Source organism: Lissotriton vulgaris, chromosome 2_1 (genome assembly GCF_964263255.1).
Source record: "Lissotriton vulgaris chromosome 2_1, aLisVul1.2, whole genome shotgun sequence".
NCBI classification, from domain to species: Eukaryota; Metazoa; Chordata; class Amphibia; order Caudata; family Salamandridae; genus Lissotriton; species Lissotriton vulgaris.
Genome location: NC_141687.1, coordinates 1470698662 through 1470718786, shown reverse-complemented (window position 1 = coordinate 1470718786; position 20125 = coordinate 1470698662). Strand labels below are relative to the sequence as shown.

At 46.3% G+C, this 20125-nt stretch overlaps 1 protein-coding gene across 1 annotated transcript in view; it reads right to left on the bottom strand.

The window, feature by feature from the left end:
- The window catches only part of SCTR (secretin receptor), a 497060-nt gene that overhangs the window by 230604 nt on the left and 246331 nt on the right, over nt 1-20125 (bottom strand). The window contains exons 3-4 of the mRNA XM_086957334.1: nt 11391-11501; nt 3530-3633 (exon numbers count right to left, since the gene is read on the bottom strand). Coding sequence (XP_086813460.1) covers nt 3530-3633; nt 11391-11501 — 215 coding nt within the window. The remainder of the gene's footprint in view (nt 1-3529; nt 3634-11390; nt 11502-20125) is intronic.

Below are 20125 nucleotides of genomic sequence, written 5' to 3'. Positions count from 1 at the left end.
GTGTGAGTGTTTGATTGGTTCAGATGCTCCATCCATCACCACCCCCTTTTGTACCGCTTTGTTCGCCATAAGTTGGCATGGTATGCTCAGACGTGAGCCCCTTGCTCACTTTGCCACTGGATTCAAGCAACCCTGGCTGAAGACGGGTGGAATGCCAGAAACCGGTCCTAGGAAGCTTGTTTCCGGTCCAGGGAAGGCATGGCTTGGCAGTTCGGGCTGGACTGTTCCCATGAGGCACAGGGTCAGACTGATTTGCATATGGCCATGTCTGAACTGGGGTGGCAGAGTGGGCTAAAGAACGGTGATGGATTAAACCCAGTTCTGTTGACTGGGTGTGAGTGTTTGATTGGTTCAGATGCTCCGTCCATCACCACCTCCTTTTGTACCGCTTTGTTCGCCATAAGTTGGCAGAGTATGCTCAGACGTGAGTCCCTTGCTCACTTTGCCACTGGATTCAAGCAAGCCTGGCTGAAGACGGATGGAATGCCAGAAACCGGTCTTAGGAAGCTTGTTTCCGGTCCAGGGAAGGCATGGCTTGGCAGTTCGGGCTGGACTGTTCCAATGAGGCACAGGGTCAGACTGATTTGCATATGGCCATGTCTGAACTGGGGTGGCAGAGTGGGCTAAAGAACGGTAATAGATTAAACCCAGGTCTGTTGACTGGGTGAGAGTGTTTGATTGGTTCAGATGCTCCATCCAGCACCACCCCCTTTTGTACCACAAAAGCTAAGTACGCCATTTATTTGCCCAGAGGCAGTTGAGCAGCGAAAATTCAAAAGATTGAGAGAGTGGGCTTCAGGACCAAATGGAATTCCTGCTGCTCTTTTTAAAGAGAACAAATCCTTCTGGGTAGCTCATTTGGCAACAATCTACAATGGGGTAACATCATCTAATTCCATTCCACACTTACGGAAAGCCTCTATTATCACCCCAATTTTTAAAGGGGTTCAGTGAATGATCCAACTCTAGGTTCATAGCCCTTCTGAATGTTGAATCCAAGTACTTCACAGGCTGCATCTTGGAGGAGTTGAAAGCTTGGGCATCGACAATAATCTTAACCTGTTCAATCAAACAGGCTTTTCCAAAGGCACAAATACATCCGCCAATCTCTTGCCCATATCGCTACTGTTTGATCACAGCAGACACACTAAACAACCTCTACACATAGCATTTATAGACAACAGGCTGCTTTCGACTGGTTTCACAGAGGCTGGAACTTCCCCATCCATCTGCTGAGAGGAATAACTCTTCTTCACACTGACAACTGGGTGAGAATCAAGCTCAGGGACGGTACCTGCCTTTCAAACGAAATAACAACTTATCAGGGCTTATGACAGGGGTGTGTGCTAGCTCCTACTCTTTTAAATATCGTCTTAGCAGCCGTGACCAGTGCAGGTAAGAGCGGTGGGGCCGTGTGAGGTGGGATTTCGACTTAAGATGATGAGGGAAAATTAAATAAATAATTCATTTTCCCTTGTTGTCGTCTGTCGAAATACCCCCCACCCAGCCACACCGCCCCAACGCTCTACCTGCATGAGCTGCTGCTGCTACTTAGCAGACCTGCAAACCAGCCAAGTACAAGAAAATTCTAACACATGAAACTAGGGAACACTGCTCTGCCATGTCTGATGTATCCAGACGATCTGATTCTCCTTAGTCAAACCAAAATTAGACTTCAAAGGCTTTTGAATACCACAGCCAAATACTTCATCGTCAATGCCTTGATCATCAACCTGAAAAAATCCCAAAAATGTCTTGGGAGGCCACAGCAGCATTTATTTCAGTGGTACTTTGGCACCAACAAAGTGGAAAATGTGCAGATATATAAGTACCTGGGAGTGCTCCTGGACAGCTATGGGACTTTGAGTTGGAGGAAATCCCTCTCCTTACATTTGCATCTAAATGATCCAAGCAGCCACAGATTCCTCGACCTACTTACCCCTGCTAAAGATAATCCAGGCAAAACTGATCCCCTGCATTATATACAGCAGTGAAAGCCTGAGGGGAAGGCACGGGTCTACCTGGAGAAAGTCATCACCAGGCTCTTGAAAAAGCAGTTCTCTCTACCGGCTTATACATCATCTGCCCAGTTACGCCTTGAGTTTGGCCTGGTCAGACAATCAATGGCAATGAAGGGCTCATTTATCAAGCTCTGCTATAAACTTAAGGCAGCAACTTTAGGCATGCTCATCCCCCTCCTTGGGTTTGAAATGAATGGGAGTTAGACAGTTCCTTGGCATCACTAGGCCTAACAGACCAATAGGAATCCCTTAGCTCTTATCACCAAACTAAAGCGTCAGATAACAAAAGTGTCAAGTGTCAAGGCCTGGTCACTGCTAGCAGACAGGGAGGTATTTGCCAAGAGACAGCATGCCTGGCTTACCCTCTCATCCTCCACCGAGCTAGCACCCCAGTTACACTTGGGTATAGCTATTAAACCTCAAATTAAAACAGCTTTCATGAGATTCCCTATGGGATGCCTGCTGTCATATCCGCATCCCAGGAAGCGTATAAACCTGACAGGGGCATGCCAGCTTTGTGGACTAGCCCCTGAGACACTTGTTCACCAGATAATCATTTGCAAAGGCAATATGGAAAACAATCCTCAAGCCGATTTGGCACTAGAAAGGGCTTCATGGATGTAGGCCAGCTATCTCAGCCTTTTTCAACAGGAATGACATGCAATTCAGCAGCAGGCTTGTGAAATACCTGGACAAACTTGAAAACAAGATCTCAAGCCCCTCTAGGCATCAGACAATCCCAGGCCAGGCAGCTGCGGCCCGCCACCCTCGACCTAGGCATAACTGTTAACATCAGGTGCCTGGAAGACATATTGGAGCTGTAGCTGGGTATCGCTGAGAGGTCATGCAGCCAAGCAGAGAAGCATTCAAGCACTTTACCACTGGTCTCTACTTTTAACTTATAGAATATTCCTTCGTGAAACTCTCTCATCTACGACCTGACTACAACAGTAAACCCTTTATTGCATATTAACAAAAAATGCACAACCATGCCTACAGCCAAGCACAGTCACTTCAATATACTTTGCACAGTCAAGCCCAAGTCTATGTTGCTATTGAAAACATGCTGCATTTTGAACATGCATTTTTCTGACTTTCCTCTTTCTTTTTATCCTAGTGATTGGGCAATTATCTATTTTAAAACAGTAGTTCTGCATGTTCTACATTTTATCATTTTTTTTATTGCTTAACGGTGTAATGGTGAACACCCATTGATCCTAGGATTGAATTTGTTCAATACAGGAGAAAGCATTACTGTTAAACTCAATTAGGATAATCGGCCTAAATGATTTTGTGTAATTGTTTGAAAAATTACTATTTATTTGCTGCATGAGTTTTAATAAAAATCCCGTAGGAAGACGGTCTAGTTCTGAGAAGAGAATATATTTTTACATGAACCATCTTTTTAAAATTATTTTAAATATTTAGACACACATTTGCAAATAAACATTGCCCAGTGACATATGCAATACGGGCATGTATTTAAAAAAAATACTATTTTGACTCACTGGATTGACGCTGGTGTTGCCATTTGCAACATAGTCACACGCAATGTGCACTTTTGGTGACGTCTCTGACCATCCATCACTCGTACAGTTTCGATGAATAAGACCTACAATGTTAGATAACAGGATAATGATTGTAAAAAAACACCGATTTTATTGTCAGCTAACTTTGCCACACAATTCTATGTCAGGACCGGAGGCTTCGGATTATGCCATTCTTTCATCGCTTTATTCTCTACAGCAGCAAGAAAAATATAACACAACTACTTTTCCCATGAACATTTGGGGGAAAGAATAAAGTCAAACATGAGTCCTATTACAGTGTCCATGTACAGGTGTCTCCCATCATGCTCCACTGTACTTGTCTCCTCCTCTTTCTTCGCTGCTCGCAGCAAGTTAAGTTGGTTTTTTCCTTCTCTCCTGGGTTTTGGGTTTCTGTGTGGTGCCTTTGGCCTTTGGGCCGGGTGTCGGGTTTCTGTTCTTTCTCCACAGATTCCCTTGATTGGTCGCGGGACGCCTAATGCGCACCTTACGCGATCTTTGCCCAGTAGTGTGCGGTGTGGTGGCGCGGCCACCAGGGGCCGGTGTCTCGTTGCTGAAGGGGCGCTCCCAGAAGCTTCTGGAGTGTTCTGGCGCGCTCCTGTCACCAGCGGACCCGTGCCTAGCCTCCCGGCTCTGACACCCTGCGGGGTCGCAATTAGGTTTTCCCTTGCTTCTGAACGCCCTTTGGGTTGTACCTTTGACGAACACCCTACGGGGTCCGAATTGTGCTGTGGGACGCTTTGCCGGGAGGCGCCCCGAGACTCTGTGGGCTGCAACGTTTCCAGGGCTTTGCCCGTTCTTTGTGTGCCTCTGGCCACCCATATCGCTGGGACTCCCCAGACTATAGAGCGCCCTGAGGAGGGTCATTGGCCTTGTCTGCCGTCCCGTTGCTAGAGACTAATTTAACTCGCTATGCAGGGGAACGCGGACAATTATCCGGAGGAGGACCCCCTGAACTATGTCCCGTTGGACGATGACTTTTACCAGGCGGTCGACGACTCCATCTACCGCGCGGTCGACCAGGCTATAATCCCCCTGGAGCAACGTCTTTCGGCGCGCCTGGACGAGGCCTATGCCAAGTTTGCCGCCTTGCTTCCGGCGCCTGTCCCGGCCTCCGGGCCAGATTCGTCCCCTACCCCGCCTCCTCCCAAGAAGCCTTGCACTGGGGGGGTTGATTCGGCGGCTTTCGCTAGGGTAAAGAGTGCCTTCAAGGCCATGGAGGACGCACAGCCTTCCGCTCCTCTTCCCTCGGAGGCTCCACCGCTTTCTCCACCTGCGATGTCTCCGGACCCGCAGCGCGACAACGACGACTCTCCGGACTCGGAGGAGGAGGCCTGTTCTTCCAGGTCGTGGCTCCCTTCTCAGCCCTCATCCTCCGCTGGTCCGTCGGACATGCTGGACCCGGACGATATCGTCCACCCCCGTTCATCAGAGTGGGTCCCGTGTGACAAGGTGGCCCAGTACGTCGCTAATAGGCTGAGGAAGCCGGTGGACAAGGATGCTAGGAGCCGCCTGCGCGCGGAGTGTCCCCGGCCGTCGTTGGAAGGCAAGGTGGCCATGACCCCGGACATCGATCCGAAGATGGCGACCTTCCTACAAAAAATTGTCAAGGACCCGCGAAAGGGTATCGACAGGTCCTGGAGCACTTGCCAAGACAAGCTTCTGGATGCTGTCGGGCCCCTTACCAAGATCCTAGATATGGCGGAGGAGGCCAAGGTGTCGGGTGACGCGATTTCCCCGGAGGTTCTTTCCAACTGGGCCCAGAGAGCCATTATTTTCCTTGGCAACGCCAACTGCGCCCTCTCTACGGAGCGGAGGCGCTCCCTGCTTATCAAGGTGGATCCCAAGCTGGGCGATCTCGCCTCGTCGGAGGCGGGTGCTTTAGCCCAGGGGGGTTTGTTTGGTGACCCGTTCATCAAAGAACTGGGGAAGTTTGTTGCCACCTTCATGTCCCTGGATCGTGCCCAGTCCAATATTAAAAAAGTTTTCGCGCCCCGGGTTTTCGACAAGGCCGGACGAGGCAGGGGCCACTCGTTCGGCCGGGCCGCCAGCTCAGATCGAGGTCAAGGCTCCGGACGTGGCCAGTACCAGGATAAGGCCAGGTTAAAAAATTTCTACCCCACGAGAGGCCAGAAGTTCGGAGGTCGTGGTGGTCAGCGTGGCCAACAGCAAGGCGGGGGCCGAGGTGAGTGTACTGCCTTCCGCGAGTTTGAGAGTGGGGGGGTGCTTGGCGCAGTTTCTTCCTGCATGGGCCTCCCTTACCGCGATGCTTGGGTGCTGCAGACGGTTCAGGGCTTCCAAATGGAGTTCCATGGCCGTCCGTGTCAGCTACAGCGTCCTCGCCCCATTACCTTTCCCAGCGCGATGCGGCTTTTGTGAGCGAAGAAGTCGCTGCCCTCCTCCAAAAAGGGGCGATTTGTGGCGCTTGCGAGCACCCCTCAGGTTTTATAAGCAATCTTTTCTTAGTCGACAAGGTCGATGGGGGCAGTCGCCCCGTGATAAATTTGAAGGAGTTCAACGAGTGGTTGGTGTATCGGCATTTCAAAATGGAAGGGATACATCTCCTGCGCGACGTCTTGCGACAGTCCGACTGGATGGTCAGGCTGGACTTGAAAGACGCTTATCTAACGATTCCCATTTTTCCCCCTCATCGGCGTTTCCTCCAGTTCAGGTGGGACGGCCAGGTTTACGAGTTGACCACTCTTCCTTTCGGGCTCTCCTCAGCACCGTGGTGCTTCACAAAGGTGTTGCGGCCGGTGGTAGAGGCATTGCGGGCTCAGGGGGTCAGGATGATAGTCTACCTAGACGACATGCTGCTCATGGGTCAGTGCCCCGAGAGACTGCGGTCACAGTTGCAGTCGGCGGTCAACCTTTTGCAAGGCCTGGGGTTCGTGATCAACGAGAAGAAGTCTCTCTTGGTTCCCATGCAGTGCGCTACGTTCCTCAGTTTCACCGTAGACTCGGTGGTGGCCACCTTGAGCCTGCCAGCCAGGAAGATGGCGCGGATCAGACATGAGTTGCGACAAACCCTAGCGAAGCGGATGATTCCCGGGGCCCCTTCATTACCGCACCATGCAGCGCCTGAAGGCGTACCACCTGCGGAGAGGCCTGACGTACTCTCAGCTGATTCCTTTGTCGGAGGACGTGAGGGACGAAATGCGGTGGTGGCTTACGCACATGGAAGCCTGGAATGGCCGTGCGATTTTCGGTTCCGCCCCAGATATCGTGATAGAGTCGGACGCCAGCCGTTCCAGCTGGGGGGCGCGGTGCGGAGACTTCTCCACGGGCGGCGCCTGGTCTGCTCACGAACAGTCCTTGCATATCAACTGCTTGGAGTTGCTAGCGGGCTCCTTCGCAGTGCAAAGTTGGACCAAGGACAGAGTACAATCCTGCGTCCTTCTGAGGATGGACATCGTGTCAGCGGTCCGTTATATCAACCACCTGGGTGGTACCAGGTCCAAGATGTTAGCGGACCTGGCCAGGGATTTCTGGCACTTTTGTCTGGACCGCCAGGTGTCGGTTACGGCAGAATATTTGCCGGGCCGTCAGAACGAAGTGGCCGATTGGCACTCGAGGAATATCCTGGATGCCAGTGTTTGGAAGCTGGACCCTACCCTGTTTGCGGAGCTCTCGGACCTTTGGGGCCCGTTTTCGGTGGACCTTTTTGCGTCCCGCCTAGACCACCAGCTCCCGCGGTATTTCAGCTGGCGCCCCGACCCTCTGGCGGAGGCGACGGATGCGTTCCTCCAAGACTGGTCAGGAATACAGGGATATGTGTTTCCACCGTTCTCAATGATAACGCGAGTGTCAGCGTTGTTGAGACGCCAGTCGGCGCAGGTAGTGATGATCACTCCGTGGTGGAGGTCGCAAGTTTGGTTTCCGGTTCTTCTGGAACTTTCTTGGGATTTTTCGATCCTACTCCCCCAGTCTCCCCACATTCTGCTGAATCCGGAGGGAGCGCCCCACAGGTTAGTCCTGGAGGGCTCGTTGCGCCTGATGGCGTGGAGGCTCTCCGGCGACGCTGGACGCTGCCTGGCCTTTCGAGAACGGCAGAGGACTTGCTCTCCAAGGCTTGGGCCGACAGCACGACCAAACGCTACAGATCGGCTTGGCTCCGGTGGAGTTGTTGGTGTGTGCGACGGGGTTTGGATCCTGTGGGGGCACCTGTAGTGCGTGTCTTGAATTTCCTGGCGGAACTATCTGATCAGGGCCTGGCCTATCGATCGATCAATACGTTCCGGTCGGCGGTGTCTGCGGGGCACGACCTGGTTCAAGGGTCCCCGGTTGGTGAACACCCCTTAGTCTGTAGGCTCATGCGGGGTATACGGCTTGCCTTGCCGCCGGAGCCTCGGTATTCCGCCCTGTGGGATGTGAACAGAGTGCTGAATTTGTTCCTTTCCTGGCAACCGAACAGGTTTTTAACGCGTAAGGAGTTGACGGCTAAGTTGGCCATGTTGTTGTGCCTGGTGTCCTGCAGGCGTGTCTCGGACGTGCGAGCGTTGGATATATCGGCCAGGGTTTTTTCTCCTGAAGGAGTTTCCTTTACCGTCAGCAGGCGGACCAAAACAAATACTAGGGTCATTTCGTACCCGGCTTTTCAGGACTTCCCTATGCTGTGCGTGGTGCAGTGCCTCCGTGCTTATGAAGATATGACAGAGGATACTCGCCCTCCGGGCGAACGACAGCTGCTTATTGCCCTATGTAAACCGTATAAGGCAGTTACTTCACCGACGATCGCACGTTGGGTGCGTTGGATCATGCAGGAGGCGGGGATTGATACTAAACAGTTTGGGGCTCACTCTACGTGAGGTGCCATGGCGTCTAAAGCTTTTGCCCTTAGGGCTCGGTTGGAGGATCTGATGAGAGCGGCTGATTGGTCCTTGGACTCCACGTTCAAGAGGTTCTATTTCAAGCCAGTTATTGATGTGGCCAGATTGGTGGTCGATAAGCTTTGAACTGGCATAATCCGAAGCCTCCGGTCCTGACATAGAATGCGAATTTGCCTAGCCTTGGTGCTGGTAAGTTCCAATTTTATTAAGGACTCGGAGGCGAGGATTATCCCCCCCAGTGACTTCATGGAAGTGTACCCTCCCCGTATGCAGTGTAAGTAAAGCGTTTATGTTCCTTTTCGAATGTGCGCTTATGTCTCTGCGGTGTACTGCTCTTCCTGTTTTACAGCTGACGTTCTATTGATATAGGATGGATCTGATGGTATGTTCTTTTGCAGGAGCAGATAATTCTAAACAAGATGCGTGAGTGGACAGATGTTCTGGCTTCGCGCGAAGAAAGAGGAGGAGACAAGTACAGTGGAGCATGATGGGAGACACCTGTACATGGACACTGTAATAGGACTCATGTTTGACTTTATTCTTTCCCCCAAATGTTCATGGGAAAAGTAGTTGTGTTATATTTTTTCTTGCTGCTGTAGAGAATAAAGCGATGAAAGAATGGCATAATCCTCACCTCCGAGTCCTTAATAGAATTGGAACTTACCAGCACCAAGGCTAGGCAAATTCGCATTCCTCATCACATAGCCGGGCAATAGCAATATATGCACAATTATTAAACTTATGTTGCACTTATTGTATCAATATTTGCTGTTTACATACGCTTCAAAACATATGTGTTTCTATTGCCAAAGCTAACCTAACTTAAAGAGAGAAATACATTTTAAAACTACTTTATTGGATTAAACACCTGGCTTGAATGGAAGGTTGACTAATAATAGAACTGTGGGGCATATTACCAAGCAATAGCGATAATTATCGCTATTGCTTGGTTAGAGACAAAAATTTACAGCTGAGCTGCGGCGATTTTTATCGCAAATAAACCTTGGTATTACCAAGGTTTATCGCAAATGCGATAAAAATCGGCCGCAATGCATGAATATCGCTGAAAAGTCAGCGATATTCATGCATTACCGAGCTAATGCTCTTAGCCATGTTATCCACCTCCCATTGGATAACATGGCTAAGAACTGCTGAGGGCAGGTGTTAGCTTTTGGAGATATTCGCGCTTAGCGCGAATATCTCCAAAAGTTGGTAATAGGAGATAGCGATGTTAGCGACTGTTTCCAGTCGCTAACATCATGGCACGCCCACTTTGCATGTCATTAGTGATAAATATCACTGACATGCAAAGTGGGGCCCAAGAGGGTCGCTATCTCCTACTAGCTGTCGCTAACTGGTGTTAGCGACAGATAGGTAATAGGGAGATAATTTTATCTCCGCTTTCTTGGCTTTTAAAGCCAAAAAAACGGAGATAAACCCCCTTGATAATATGCCCCTGTATTCCAGGAAAAGTAAACCTTCTGAATGTTTATGTTTATATGTGAGAAAAAGTCGTACATTCTCAGAGGCACTTGTTTCTTTCCTTGTAAATCCTCTAAATCAGTGTTTCTTAACATTTTGACATCTGTGGACCCCCACCTAACCGTTATTAAACCTGACGACCCATACAGAATCATTATTGGAATCACGGGACCCCCACTAAATCATTACTGGAAGCCGAGTGCAGTATGTCTGAGCATTTTCGATGATTTGAATCGCAAAACTATACACAAAAAATACAGACAAAACATTCATCAAACAAATACACAAATGATAACGAATATAAAAAAATAAATTTTTAAAAGGAAGGTTGGAGCCTTTCTACATTAAATTGAGGCCACTCATGATCCATACTATATTATGTATGATGCACAATCACTGCTCCCACGAATCAATCTGAAGACACTAACTTAAATTTTAGCCTCCAATTTCTAATTCCTTCACATTTATAGAATGTTTTAAAATGTTCAATTGTACATTTTGCTTCTTTATTTATATACACTTTGTTCATCTGTTAATATTATTAAATTTCCCAAGCAGTCACGGACACCCTGAGTAGACTTGGTGCACTCCAAATGGTTTCCATACCACAGGTTAAGGATCTCTGGAATAAATGAACAAACTCATGGTGTATAAATTAAACCACTAGGGCCCGATTTTGATTTTGAGGGTGCGGCAACGGGAACGCCCCACTGCTGCTCCGCCTCACCCGTGTGAGAACCCGCTGCTAATTAATGGCTTTTTTTGTCATTGGCTGGAGATTCCTTTGCTGTTCTCATGGCAGGACCTATAAAATAGGCACTGCAATGGGAACATCAAAGTAAGCTCCAGCACACATGGACTTGAAAGTCCGTGCTGTGCAGGAACTTCTCTGCATGTACACAAAGGGGTACATTGTGCCCTCCTTTGTATATCCACAAGGTGTGACGCACAATGGGTTCTACAGGGCCCCCTTTCATGGATGTTTGATGTGTTTGTGTGTGTGAATATGCGATGTTACAATGCATGCGATACATTGCATGCCATTACAACGTGAGTGTTACAATGACCGTGCTGTTACATCGCATACCATTACAACGTAAGTCGTTACAACGACTTGCTGTAGGGGGCGCCAGATGTATCAATTGTATAATTTACTATTCCAACTCCAGTTTGTGCAACAGTAGGGAAGGTGTTGGATTTTAAACCCAACACCTTCTGCTCCTTTCAGCAAGTCGTTGTAACGACTTGCGTTGTAATGGTGTGCGGTGTAACAACGCAGTCGTTGTAATGACCGCGTTGTAATGGCATATGATATATCACATGCGATGTAAAGGATGTCTCCTGTGTGTGTGTGTGAGAGAGAGAGAGACAAATATAGCAAAACATCAGGATTTTTGCAATGATTTTCTTCTGTATTACATTTCTTCAAGAAATACTATCGTACTTTTTGTCCAAGATAAGATGTTTCAGATTCACATGGTATAAACAAAGTTCCATTTTTAAATATATACCTTTTGTTCCGGTAATCACTTGCAGAAATTTTGGGCAATGCAAAACAACAGTCTTCCCAATTGTAGCAGATGGCCAGCAGCTTACATTGTCCCACATTCCAAGACAGCCTTCTATAATAAAGACAAGATTTTGAATAAAACATTATGGCCCACGAAAACGTAAATGTGTGAAAGTTGAAAATAACATTGTTGTAGGTTACAAGCATTTAAAGAAAAAAGCTGTTCTAAAGAATTGAATATATTAATTACATTTATTTCATGTATTTTTACTAAATATAACACATATAAGGCAAATAAAGCTCAAGACATTGTAATATATTATTTGATCTAATTTGTGCAACTTGGTATCCATTTACATTTAATGCAAATCACAGCTGTACACTACCAAAATGCTGCAGTTTGATTAGCTCCTAACTGGTCGAAATCTACCCAGGAGATTCATAGCCTGTATATGAGACAAGCCTCTTTATAGTATCAACCCACATATCACTATGCCTTCTTTCTAATACAGCTGCCTGTTAACATCACAGCATTCTTATAAAAAGTTGATTGCTCCCCCGGCTCACAGAATGTGCATGTACTTGAAGACATGCTGCTGGAGAGGATAGCTTTAGAATCATTGACTTTCCTGTGAGGAAGTCTGAATATGTGCAAATGCTTCTTATCTCTGTTGCTACAGGTTGCTAAAATACATCAAACACCCTTTTCCATTTGTTAGTATATTATATATGAAGTGTCCAAGTCTGTGAAGATTCGGTATCTGTGTCAGTTTGCATTGTTTTTTAAAATAATAGTTTCATTTTCAAAATATGTTTTAATTAACTAACTTTCTGCATAGTCAATACAGATATTTCACTTTTTGCTGGACCCTATATTTTTGATGGCTTTCGAACTCTATGCACATTACTCCTGCTAACCCGTAGCGAAGTGCATGTGCTGGTCCCTTTTTATATGGTCAGAGTGGAACACTCCTATTTGATATATTTAACTTGCTTATAAGCCTCTAGTATTTTGTATAAAATGTACCCAGAACATAGAAGTTAAATGCCACTGGTGGACGGCAACAGCAGTTGTGCCTTCCACTACTGTACAAATATACCTTCAGGCCTACCATTAAATCCAGACCACAACATTGTAAAAAGTGTAATTCAACCTGTCAAAATAACTCCTTTTGACAGGTAAAAAACGAACTTTTAAATGTGAATACGTCATCCCTATGTAGGCCTTGTAGCCTAAAAGGAATGGTGCATGGTATTTAAAAGTAGGACACATAAAAGTTTAAGGTTGACAAGTCCTTACAGTGACTAGCTCCCAAAAGTTTTTTCGCTGTAGCAGGCCTAGCTATGGGTCCTATGTTGAAAAGCAGAGTACAGATAAAATATAAATACTGTATCTCGTGAATGGGACCAGCTAGAAATATAATTAAACAATTCATTCATTGATGACGTTGGATTTAAATAAGCATTGAGGAAAGGTAACTTTTAGAAAGTTACATTTTCACTGTATTAAGTTCTTGGAGGCTAATTAACATTGGCTTTCTAGCTTCTCCTATACAGTAATTAGCCTTGAACAGGTGTGAAGGTGTGAAACAATAGGCTGGCGTGAATGGGCAGAGACAATGCCTATGAACTCCACAGAATATGTAGGGTGTGGCTACGGGTAGCCTTTTTGACATTACTATGTCAAACAGGACAGAATGCCAAGACAATTTTTGTGGATCCACCATCTGATTGCTGAAGGACTCTGCTTTTGTTCAAGTAGACTTCTACATCTGAGATTTCATTTAGCCCTTGGGGCACAGTATTAAGGGAAGAGAACAGGATGCCGGGACAATGTTTGTGGATACACTGTCTGGTTACTGAAGGTCTCTGCTTTGTCACACAAGACGTCTGTCTCTTGGTCTGTTATGGATACACTGGCTGCTTTAAACTGAATTTTACTGCTAAATGTGGGAGGAGACTAGGATTACCATAGTACACTCTCCTCAAATACACCCAGCACCCGGAGCCCAATGTTAGTATGGCCAAAGACTTTTACTGTCTTAAAAAAGCCCAACGTGGGTAGGCTGGCCTTGAGAACTTTTACCCCATTGGTTAGGATGTACCCAGGAGTCATACCTACCCACTAGCTAATGTCAGGCATAAATCTGGCACCTCCAGGCACCCACTCCAGAACACCACCTGGACCTGCGGAAGATTAAAAGAGGACTAGACCTGTTTTGGGCAACCTGAGAGTACCCCTGAAGGACTGGGCCTTCTAACTTTGTGCAGGACAAAACAGTAGACTCCCAGCATCACAAGACTGGCCTTCTGTTCAAGGTACAATGATGCAACAAGCAAAAGAGGCATTTTCCTGGAAGTACCCAGCTGACCTGCAGCAAGTGGCGCGGAGATACTCCTATGGGAGTCGATTCCTAGCGCAGTATAAGCTTGCAAAATAAAGTGGTCCCCATGTGAGCCTCTAAGTGCCTCCACTGATGTTCTGAGGGGCTTTTCTCCTTTGGTGAATTGGGAGTTAAAAGACTAGAGAGCTGATTTATAATTTAGCTTACGGAGGTTTGGCAGCCAGGGTGAAAGAGTACTTTGCTCTGTCGCCTTGAATGCACCTCTTTCCACCAAATTATGAAATGACCACCAAGCCAGTAGTAATTTCTAAAAGCATTGCCAGGAATCCCTGTCACTGCTGTTCCTGTCGATGACTTTTGCAATTTAACGCACTGCTCCATCAAGCATGAAGAGTCAGACAGTAAAATTTTTTCTTTTTAAAAATAAAAATCCTGAAAATAAAAAAAGACAATGCTCTCCTCGCCATGCAAGTCCACTATCATGGCAAGAGGAGAATGTTGTAGTTTTCACTGCCCTTACTACCAGGATTTTCCTGGTGGTGATGGGTATTGAAAACTGACCTCTAATTCCACCCATCTTAATTAGCTCGGCGTAATTAAAGATTAGCCTCCGATGGACCTTACTCCGCACAGCCACTGAAATGGTTTGATCATGGTGGAGATAGAGTAGTCTCTGCAGTGATTAAACCAAAGTTTTGCCTGCATTTAAATCAGGTGAACCACAGTCTTTGCATATGGATACTCTATTGCAATAGAGTCCCCATACCGCCATGATATAAATCAGGCCCATAGTCAGAAGGTAAAATCTTTGACCAGGATGAACCTGGCTGGTTTATCAGACCCATGTTCTATCGCAGTCAACCTCCAATTGTGCCAAGGTCCCAATCTTCCACTATTATTGTCTACCATTACTGCTTTGTGCTTTTTAGCGCTATTTTTACTTAAACCTTTAAATAATTCATCTCTCTGGTTCCCCTTATTGGATGTTTGTCATTTTGGTGTCATTTTGTTTATTACATTTTATTGTTTTGCATTTTGACTTTTTTTTTTACTGTTTTGGTACTGCATAAAAACTTGACACTTTGCCCTAAATTAAGCCTGTCTGCTCTGTGCCATAGTTACCAGGGGCGGAGCTCTGGTTAATGCTGGTGATGTTGAGGATTCACACTAACCAGGTTTGCGGTTATTCCTTGAAATGGATCTTCACTCACCCCAAATAATAACACAATTTCTTACAGTACCCTTTAATTAGATATACAGAATTGTATTTTATAGGCAGTAAATATACATTTTTAAATGTGTTTTATGATTGTCTTATATGTAATTCACAATAAGAATGATTTTGGAGCCTGTGCAAATTAATGCTGTGAGAAGCAACTGCTGATAAAAGGAAGTGGCAAAAAGTAAAAATCAAATGGCCAAAGAGTAAACCATTTACATGGTCTTAAGTCCGAGACGCAAACATCTATTCTTTTTTATTATGAGCTCTATCTGTAAATAGCTTCTAGCACCTCTAAAATATCTCCTCCCATACATTTACACGTAAGACTAGAAAAATAGTTCTTTATCTACCAGAAATGTAACCATTTTAAAATTTAAGGGATATAAAGTGACAGACAAAATGGATACTCTGTAGGTACAGGCAGGGAAAGGAGGTACTGGACGTTTGTACAGATCTCACTCATTCATTATTTTCGAGCCATAAAAATGTATTATGCCATAAATGGCTAAAACATCACATTTCCTCTCAAATGTATTGTTAATTAACTGGTTTGATACTGGCATTGACACCCAACGTTAATTAACTTCAGCGAACCCAAAGCAAAGGCTTTATGTTCAGTAACACCTTTTCTAGCAACATCCCACTCAGAAGCGCTTCACTTTTCTCTTGAATATAAAATGTTAGCACTTTAGGGGGCAGATTTACAAAAATGTTGATCTGGATATGCATCACAAATAGTCACACAAACAAGTGCAAAATGTTTTTTTGTAATGTACTTTCCAGTGCAAAACTTGTTTTGCGTTGTACAATTGACTGAAAGTAATGCAAAGGAGCAGTGCTTTTCATTACTTTTCTTCAGGGGGCTATTCCGTGGATTCCTTGAGCAACCACACACGTGTACTCAAAGCCCCATCTGATAACAACAGTAACCAGGATTTTGTGCCAAACAAGCAATAACTATTTTTTTAGACTGGTGTTAACTTGTAGAAATGCTTTTATTTCTCCAAACATTTATGACTTTCCATGTGTGCTGCTCTGTACAGCAAATATCCAAAATGGGAAAAGCTGTACATTTTGTCTAGGCACTTTGGTTTGTACTGGAAGGCTACCCTTCTAGTACAAAATCTATGCTAGACATTACACTTGCACCATTAGCCCCTCAAAAATCGTAACTGTCATTCTCTTGACCCATAAGCTAGTCTCGAATTGTGTTATCCTGTGCAAATAATGTATTTCAATGAGCTGCCTCTTTCTTCATTTCCACTTAGGAGAGCACCTTCAAATATGTGTGTTCAGCTTTACTGCTGTACAAAAACTATTTTGTTTGTTTTAATAGACCAAACTTTTGCTCCATTTACAACAAGAATCTAGCCCACATATTGGGTACACATGACCCCTGACGTGCCCCTAAGGTCACTAACAGCATTGTTATTGTGGGGTGGCAGGAATGTTTCGCATTTTAAAAAATGTCACTTAAAATAAATATATAACTGAAGCATGATTTGGTAGTGAACTGTCATTTACAGAAAGCACATATTCCATTGAAATGGCCACCCAATTTGCCACTGACATGCATTTTTACTGATAAAACTTTACTGCGTACAAACAATAATGTTTGAAAATCATGTTTCAGCAAATATTTATCAATTGCACATCACCAAGTAGATTGGCTTTTTATCCAAATAAAATCTTAGTTTCTATCACACTTGTGAATTACAATACAATGTGCTTTACTAGCTGCAGATATATTTTGAAATATTTGTACTATTCATTTATAGAAAAAACTGACTTTCAACAGCCTTTCTTTTTACACATCCTGGAACCCAGTACATTTGGCAGGCAGTTGTTACAAAATCTTCTAAATTTACAGTCACAGAATGAAAAGTAAACACCAATTTCCAAGATAAAGTAAGCTGCAATTTGTAAGAGACAAGCTGACATTTGACCTCTGTCTTTGAACGCCCTGCAAATGTGACAACATAAAAGCAAGAGTTAAAGGCAGCCTTATTGCTCATTAACTTTCAGAATGAAAAACACCTGTTCTATGGAAGGTGGAGTTCTCTTGCCAGAATGGGCCGCTAGGCCTTAAAACTAACATGACCTAAAAAAATCCTACTCGCCATAGCGAGAAGGCAAGTAGATTTTTGTTTGATACCTTACTATGGTGCAAATGTGCATGAATGACAATATGCAGCCTAATTTTGAGCCAGCAGGAAAGTGCCATATCTTTGTACATATGGCGTTGTCCTCTCTAACGCAATGCAGCACAGCAAGTTACTGCGCTGTGTTGTGTGAGTTTTTAGTAAATTATGTTCTTTAGATTTCTGTGGTGAAACTGCAGTAGAATACGTGGGAATAAATGAAAGATGGCTCATCATGCAGACTTTTTTTCTGACATGAATGGGGAAGGCAGTTGAGAATTTACACAAAAAAAAACAAATTTGTACTCATTTAGGCTTCAGGAGCACTTACCATAATTTCTGTGAGAAAATTACCAGGGAGACCTATTTTCTCTCAAACATAGCTCATCAAATCCGCGCAGAGTAGCACCATATTTGATAGAATGAAGTAATTTCTGAATTCACCACAATTCCCAAGAATTGATGTGGCATCAACAACAAATGATTTATACTGTGATTCAGTGGTTGCCGGTAAGTTTAGGAGGGAAGGGGGCGGACGTGATACACTCACACAAACACACTCACAGCAATGCATTCACATGCGCGCACACACCCACACACAAACCCATCCATTCACAACACTTATTACCAAACATTCATACATACACGCATGCACGCATCAAACATTAATATTGGAAAAAAAACACACACACTTATGTGCAGCTCTGCCTCAGAGGTCCCAAGAGGCTTGGGACTGCTGCCTCCCCTCATTGGCTAAGCTTTCAGACAGGACAGGTTGTCAGCGTGAATGGTTACAGTGGGAAACGAGAGAGGAAAAGACAGACCATCGGAAGTTCCATTCCTATTGGACAGTGATGACATTATTGAGTGAGATTTGCAACATGTTTTGTGCCTTTGTATATACGTGTTCCTAGTTAGAAAGTTAACGTGATACACTCTATGCACATCTCCCCTGCCATACCCATGTCCGAATCTGTTGTGAGCTACTGTGAACAGTCATTTTCAGTTTCCTGATGTTTATTGGGAAACTGTCTTTATTTTAATCACAGCTACTGCTGTGATTTTCTTCTAGTATGTGTTTTACGGTTGCCATTGCAGCTGTTGGAGAACTCGGCTGAGTTTTCCCTGAGCTACCCTTTATGGGAAGTTTGAGTATAGGTATTTGCCTATTCCTCCAAGATTCTCCTAATCTTTTCCAAAGGGACCCTATGTCAATGTGTCTATGAAGAGTGTCCTGGCGCTGGATGCCAAAAGGTAACTGTGGGGCATGGAGGCGGATTATAGGCTAGAAAAAAGCCACGTTTTCAGCTTTTTCCCCGAACAAAGGTGTAGGCTTAATGCTTCCGAGGGTCAGGGGCAGTTTGTTCCAGAGGGATGGGCAAGGAAATAAAGGGCCTTACCACTCAAACTGGCCTTTATAATACTTGGAGTGCTGGCTAGGGAGAGATTAGAAGAACGGAGATTTCTCTGTGGGACATAGAACGAGATCCTGTGTGATTAAGGTAGCCCGGGCCCATCCCGTATAAAGCTTTCTAAGTTACAACTAGTGTCTTAAAGATTATTCTTTGGGTGTGGCTAGCAGCCTACAATGGCGGCAGCGAAATAGAGAGGCTCCGGGAGTAAGGCGGTATCCCCCTGAAATCTGCCCATAAATTCGTAGCATACATCGCTCTGAAGGGGCGACCCGGGTTCGGAGACTGGGCGGCGACCAGCGGAGCAAATTTGGCAGCGGTGGAACACCGGGAAACGTCAGGGCGAGCTCGCGACTGGCAGAGCCTGGCACCAACAGCAAGCAGGGGTCTGGAGTTTGCTCAGTGACCGAGCGGAAGTGAAGCCACAGCGGGGTCCGACCACCGGAAACGCGCGCGGAGCGGCAAGACACAACGACAGCCGGTGTAGCGTTCGGAGGGTCCCTCTGCCCCGTCCGTCAACACAGCGGAGGGGGTGAGCGGCGGCGAAGACCGGCGGTGAGCGGAATCTGGGAGGAGGAGCGGCCCTCTGGACACCGGCAATAGTGGCGCCGTCCCACAGCGTTGGAGTAAATTGCGGGAGGTGTCCCGTCGGGCGGCAGGCACTGGGCAAGCAAGACAAGAGAACCCTCCCATGCCTCCGGCAATAAAGAGTGTAAAACACCGTAGTAAGGGAACAATACCTGGACCACCTCCGCAGGACGGAACACACGTGAATCTGCATCCATCCCCAGCAGACACCGCACTGGTTGTAGAGCGGCGGGCGTACAGTTGCCAGGGAGCCCCCCGCTCCCCTACCGAGGTTGCACAAGGTGGCGCCAGTGCATGTGGACACGACAGTCTAAAGCAAGTTGCTGTGGACACGCTCACACAAGATAGACACGGATAGGAGAGGTGTCCTGGGCAACGAGGGCATATCAGGCACGGCAATGGACTGTACAGAGAAGGCAAGAGAGGAGGCCAATGAGTGGCTTCCACTCAAGGAAGCGTCGCGGTGAGCTTGAGCATGCCAGCTGGAGGTCGGCATAGTTGCTGGAGAGCAAGGCCTAGCAACCACAGCAAACACACAACACGTTGGCATTTCTAGGAACGTACCGACTTCCAAGTCCTGCACAAAGCCACATAAAGGAGAGAAATTGCCCTTTGAGAGCCACATCGCTCAAATATACAGTGGGGGTGCTTCACTGGTGCGTGGCGCAGCTGTGCAGGCTCTACTTGGGGCAGGGAAGGGGCTCTGACTGCGCTGCCCTGCTGCCATAGTAATAACAAGACCTCTGCCCGGCGCTCAACGCACAAGGGGCAGTGCACGACATCGGGTCTGGAACCGGTGCCCCGTGCTGGTGTGTGGGAGAGCCCCCGGGGCGCGCCGAACGCCCTGCGAAGGAGAGAGACTATTTTGGAGGGGAACATGGCCGGCAGAGGCTCAAAGCATAACTCCACGCAAACCAAACTGGACAAATTCACATATGATAAGCAAACCCCCCCCCCCCCCGACAGAGCAACGCAAGTCCGCGGGGAAGACGGTAGAAGGCGAAGGGGCCAAGAAAGCCACGCTGGAA